This window comes from Octopus sinensis, unplaced genomic scaffold (genome assembly GCF_006345805.1).
Source record: "Octopus sinensis unplaced genomic scaffold, ASM634580v1 Contig18552, whole genome shotgun sequence".
Classification (NCBI taxonomy): domain Eukaryota; kingdom Metazoa; phylum Mollusca; class Cephalopoda; order Octopoda; family Octopodidae; genus Octopus; species Octopus sinensis.
This window is the reverse complement of record NW_021835936.1, coordinates 42,832-49,322: the sequence shown is the minus strand read 5'-3', so window position 1 is coordinate 49,322 and position 6,491 is coordinate 42,832. Positions and strand designations below refer to the sequence as shown.

General features: G+C 36.9%; 1 protein-coding gene across 1 annotated transcript in view; it reads left to right on the top strand.

The window, feature by feature from the left end:
• Positions 1-873: 873 nt before the first annotated feature.
• The window catches only part of LOC115231460 (insulin-like growth factor-binding protein complex acid labile subunit), a gene marked incomplete at both ends in the record, with an annotated part of 38,605 nt that continues 32,987 nt past the window's right edge, over positions 874-6,491 (top strand). The window contains one exon of the mRNA XM_029801479.1: positions 874-945. Within this exon, the coding sequence (XP_029657339.1) occupies positions 874-945 (72 nt within the window). The remainder of the gene's footprint in view (positions 946-6,491) is intronic.

Here is a 6,491-nt window from a genome sequence, read left to right as displayed (position 1 = left end):
CTCAAACGAAAGTTGGGTGCCTTACACACCTTATTTTCAAAAATATACACAAAATATGGGCTATAAATAGTCAAAATAAACGATTACCTTCGGAGCCGAAGTGACAGCACGTCCGTAGATAGATAGATAGATAGATAGATAGATAGATAGATAGATAGATAGATAGATAGATAGATAGATAGATAAATAGCTAGATAGATAGATATATGGATGGATAGATAGATGGATGGATGGATAGAGAGATAGATGGATGGCTACATAGATAGTTAGATAGATAGATAGTTAGATAAGTAGACAGATAGATAGATAGATAGATAGATAGATACATATCGCCAGTTCTAGTTTAGTCTTCTTTACCCTTTTAATCTCATTTATCAATTACTGCTGGTCGTTAATTTTATTCCTATTCTTATCCTTCTCTTTTGTTATTGTTTCAACTTTGTATATCAGCGTCATCCTCCACATCATCATTCCAAATATTAAGAGCACCATCAGTAAATATTGTCATCATAATCATCGTCTGCCTCCTCGTGGTGGTCGTCACCATCATCCACCATCATCATCATCCTTATCAGTCATAATATGGAACCACAAGTGCAATGCCAGCAGACCGAAACAACTTCATCACTACCAAATCCGTCACCGTCAATGCCCTCATCATAATAATTATCGCTTTCATCATCACTCAACACAATGCCATACATCTTCATTATTATCTTTATAATCTTCACTTATCATTTTCATAATTGTTTTCACCAAATTGTCTCATTCCTACTTATATCTCTTCTATTTCTGCAGCTAATTCATTGGACATAATATTTGAAATATATGACTAATCACTTCTATGTTCTTTGTTTATGAATTATCTTTCAGATTCCTATCCAATAATTCAATCGTGAAAATTGAAAATGGATTGTATGCAAATCTTCCGAGAATATGGCGTTTGTAAGTTGAACCAGTCTTGTTCATAATATATCCCTGAGTATATATTTCCTCAAATTTAATATCTTTCCATCTTTCTTTCTTAACCTTCTTTTGCCCTTCCCTAACTCACATCATCTCTTTCTATATATATATGTATGTGAGTGTGTGTGAGTTGAGCGTGTTTGTGTGTGACGATGTGCATTTACATAAGTCTTTGTGTTCTACATCACTGTTTGGTATATTGTGTAAAGTGCGTATATAGTCATATATATATGTACATTAGTGCCTTGAATATGTGGATAAATATATAGTCCGTCAATGTTTCGTCTTGGGCAGGAAATATTAAACAATTCTGTGATGATATCACTTTGTAATTTTACCTCGATAAATGAGCAAAAGCTACATTTATCAAAGGAAAAACGACAGAAACATTCCGCAGAGTGTCATAAAGGAATTAGAACCAGCGGAGAGATACATGTACATATCGGTATTTGAAATGGACATGATCAAATATTCAGTGATGAGGGAAAGGATCAGAATAGAATATTATATCAGGTTAAAAGCAATATTCAAGACAGAGCTGAATGCAAGAAACAGAATCGAGGAGATGGGTACTTTTGCTACTACCAGGCGTGACTTACAGTTTCAATATCATTAACTGCTCAATGATTGAAATATGTAATCTTGACAGAAAAATATGAAAGTTGTAGACAATGCGTGGAATGCACCACCCTAAAGCAGATGTAGAACGATTTTACCTGCGAAGAAAAGAAGGTGGGCGTAACATTTACAACTGGAATTAACAATGAATTTTGCTACATTTGACCGAAAGACTTACCTAAACAACTCTCATGACTGGATGTTAAAACTTGTCTCGAAGCACGAAAACAAGAAAGTGTCATACAAAGTAACAAAGCATGCAAAGGAATATCTAAGTGAATTCCAAATACAACAAACCCGAGAATTAGACGTACTAGAAGCAAGCACAAAAAAGCTAAACGAATGAAAGTACATGCAAAGAATATGATTTAGATATTCTTACAGATAAATGACAAAGAAAACATCTCAATGGCAAATACCCAAAGAGAGCTAATGGTACCGATGTGGATAAAGCCATTACCCATCAATGGTTAGTGTCTTCTAATTTAAAATCAGACACAGACGGATTTAATATAGCAGCTCAATATCAAGGCCTACCTACAAGAAACAACCATATTAAAGAAAGGCAGTCACCCAGCATGTCTTGTATGTAAACAACAAAATGAAACCATTGATAATGTTGTCTCCATGTGCAGTCTTCTTGTGCATACAGAATATCTCAACAGGCATGATTGAGCAGCACATCATATTCACTGGTTAATTTGCAAAAACATAGACGTGCCACATGATACAATCTTTTGGGGACACGAACACACTCCAGTTCTTGAAGATGATCGCATCTTATCCTCTAGAACTTCGCTATTCAAAGTGACAGAAAGATAGATGCGAATAGACCAGGCATATATAGAAAAACTACAGGAAAAAACATGCCTCATCACAAAACCAAAAAACTGTCCCAATCGACATAAAAGTATCTGTCAAAACCTACAAAACTGAGCAAGTGTAAAGATCTTGAAATAGAAATTAGCAAAATGTGGAAGTAAAACAATGCCTGTTGTCATAGTTGCCCGATGAATTATAGCAAAAGGCCTGAATCATACCTATCTCAGATACTAGGAAAACCCAAAATGGCAGCAACTCAAAAGATAGCCCTAATGGGAACCGCCCATATCCTACGTAAAATACTGTGTATTTAATTTTAAGTTTTAAAACAAACTCATATTCTTTGAACATCCTTATGGTCATCCCCAAACACCGCATTTATTTCCTTATCTTCCTACTAAATCTTTCTTGCCAATTGTCATAGTGAGGTGTTGTGGCGCTAGCCAAATCACGTTTTTCATCAAATACATGTGAAGCCAAGAAATCCTCCACCGCACTCCAATTCCGTGATGTATTGCCCTCGTACCGAAAGCCTCACTAACGCAACATCTAATCACAGAGAACCAAGATTTCTCTGAGGCTGCTTATGAAGTGCTTCAAATTGTATTTTCCACTCAGGACTACGTATCCCAGCCTTTTTCACAGGAAATCGCTTCCTTCTCTTCAATGAGGATATTGAAATGTCATGTACGGAGAACTGCCAAATGATCCATGGCGGATGCTCTATTTTTAACTCCAGGTCTTAAAATTACCGGGAGACATCACATGGCCACTGTAGATAGTTGCCTTTCAGAATCCTTGTTGCTTTCACAATTAGATTATGTTTCATTCCGGTTAAATTTAAATACCTTCCCCAGGTATTTCACTGTCTTCTAGATGATGGATAGTAAGTGACCGCTATTGACTGAGGAATACCTGCTTCTGAGGCCAATATTGTTGACTGACGAAGCTGAAACTCATGTGACTCCCAGTCATAAACTACTCAAGTTATTGTAGGATCGTCCATGCCATTATGTCAGATGTTGTAAAGAAAGTTAGGTCAAGACTACGACTAAAAGTACTCCATCTTCCACGGTATGACTCAGCTTACAGGTGCAGTTTAGTATTCCCCCACTTCTCACTACATTTACTTGGGTGGTGTGGATCTCTCTCTCACTCCACCCTCACCGTCATTTTAAATGGAATTTTAAGGCTTCGATGAGAGTTCGATCGTATTATCTCTCTCTCTTCAATCGTTCTGTATTCTCCACCACACTACCTCTCTGCTAATAGCCTGTTCGCCAGGTCATTTTGTTCCAGTTCATTTGAATGGTTCCAACAAGCAAAATGTGTTGTAGGTTACTGCGATCTAGCCTCTGGAAACAGGACCGAATCCGGCTTCCTTCAGTGCAGGCGCCAACAGTTGGCATTTGACTAACACAAAATTAGAATTTCATTGGAAACGCATTTGTTACACATTCTGTCTGTCATGTACTGTGCAAGCAGGAACCTGTTGTGGTTAGATGATTTTGATATGGAATCTTCGGCATTAAGCCTAATTACGGGTCTCAAATTATTATCAAATACATTTTTTTCGAGGTCTTTCTCAACATTGCCGTGACACCCAGCTTTTTTCAGGGCTAAGAATTATCTTATTTTTCTTCCCTTTGTTGTAGACACCTGCCATTGCACTCACTGCTATTTATGGCAATTAATTTTAAACTGCGTAAGGCTGATCCTCAAGCCATGGCGACATCTAACCCGGCATCTCGAATACCGCAACAATTTTCCACCATTTGTAGAACGGCGTAGTTTCATTCGAATGTTGCCGCAAGCCGTCTACGTAGACGGTTAAGAGCTTCACAGTCAATGGACCACTAACCTCCACAAACTGATGCACGTAGTGTTCCCTAAAGGCCGCAAATATCTGCTTAGAATCGAAGAGAACGCATATCACCTGATTCATCAACACCAAATTGTTTTCCGTTGCCACGTTGCACCTACGCTCATTCGCCCATATGTCGGACAGTGTCATTAAATCATGCAAAAATGACAATAATCCTCGTGTTTACCGTTGGAGAAGCGGACAAGAGTCAATCTCATCGGTGGCAGCGCTACTTAAAGTGAATTGGGTAGCTCCTTTATTCCCTCTAGAGTGTGTTTCTGTATATATATATATATATATATATATATATATATATATATATATATATATATATATATATATATATATAAATTTATATGTATATAATTCATATTTGTGTGTATGTGTATCTGTGTTCCTGAGCTTAAATCTTTTTCCCTACCTCTTCATATAAATTCACATATATTTCTTCTTGTTCATATGGAAAAGATATTACCTTCCTAATTCTAATTTATTCTTTTTACCTCTTTTAATTGTTAAACAAACAGAAATTGGAATTTATGCTGCAACGTTCAAAATTTTAATCAAGTTCAATATAAATTTACATGGGACGTAGATTTCATGAATATCAATGTTAATATTAAAACTAACGAAATCAAAATACTCTATCATTAGTTTAAACCAAGTGCATTTAAAGAACGGTTTAAATGCAACAAAATTTATTGTTGGAATTTCGTTTTATATAGAGTTTTGCATTTCAACGGAGGGGAAAATATCTAAATTTATTTATAAATAAATAAAGAGGTAGCGATAAACTGACTAAACGTAAGGCTGATCGTCAATAAAGGTAAAGACCCCCTTCGGTCATGAATGACCATGGGATTGCACCTAGAAAGTAACCCTCCTAGACACAAGTCGGGGCAAGGTTGTTTATGGAAGACCAGCAGTCGCCCATGCATACCAGCCTCCCCTCTCCACGCCACCAGTGTTATCCAAGGGAAAGACAAAGGTCGATACAGCTTGGCACCTGTGACGTCGCAACTCATTTCTACAGCTGAGTGAACTGGAGCAACGTGAAATAAAGTGCTTTGCTCAAGAACACAACACGCAGCCCGGACCGGGATTCGAGCTCACAACCTCACGATCGTAAGCTCGACGCTCTAACCACTGAGCCATGCGCCTTCACAATCGTCAATAACCATATAATTTATCGCTATAAGCACGCGTCTCGAAAGCAAGCTGATAGAAATTTCTAAAAAGATTTCGTTATTATCGGATCGATCCCCATTTCTGAGATAATTCATTTAGAATTTTCTCTACATCAGCGATAAATACGATAAGAAAATAAATGAGATACTTACTTGTACCTATGGAAGAAGTAAACACTAAGTCATGAGCACACTTAAGTACTCCAAATATATCCAAAATAGAAATTCCGCAGCATACCTCGAGACACGTGTGAATGGACTGAAAATTCTCTTAGAGAATTCGCTTATCGCATTTATCGCTGATGACGTGAAAATTCTAAATGAATTAACTCAGAAATGGGGATCGATCGGATAATAAAGAAATTTGTTTTCGAAAAATCTATCGGCTTGCTTTCGAGACGCGTGCTAATAGTAATACATTATATGGTTATTGACGATTAAGTCTATTTCAACATATTTGGCATTGGATTATTTTTCTTTTGTCCTATTTTATAAGTTGTTTGTAAATTTAACCTTGAAATGCATTGTTTTAATGTGCTGGCCATTGATAACATTTTTTCGAATATTTTATCCTATATTAGATGTAAATTTAATACTAATCTCTTCCGGACTCTCTCACTCTATGAGAACTTTTAGTCCGATTACACTTGACTCGAGGTATGCTGTGGAAGTGAGTGTTTTATCCCCCTATATAGTGACTGATTGCACTATTGTGGTCATTAAGGTTTCACTTTCATGCGGATGATTGTGTATGGGTGTGTAGATGATGTTTTGTGGTCTGGGTGTTGGAAAGTGGTAGGTGCTAGTGCTAGCACAAGCACAGACACAATTAAAGTCATATTTATGTATATATTTGTGTCCCCTCAAGATCATCTAATAACCAATGTTGGTGTTACACACCCTGTAACTTAGTGGTTCGGCAAAAGACACCGAGAGAATAAGTGCAAGTCTTTCAACAAATAAATGCTGGGCTCGATTGGTTCGAATAAATGCTCTAGCATGGCCATTGTCAAATTACTGAAAAATTACCTGCA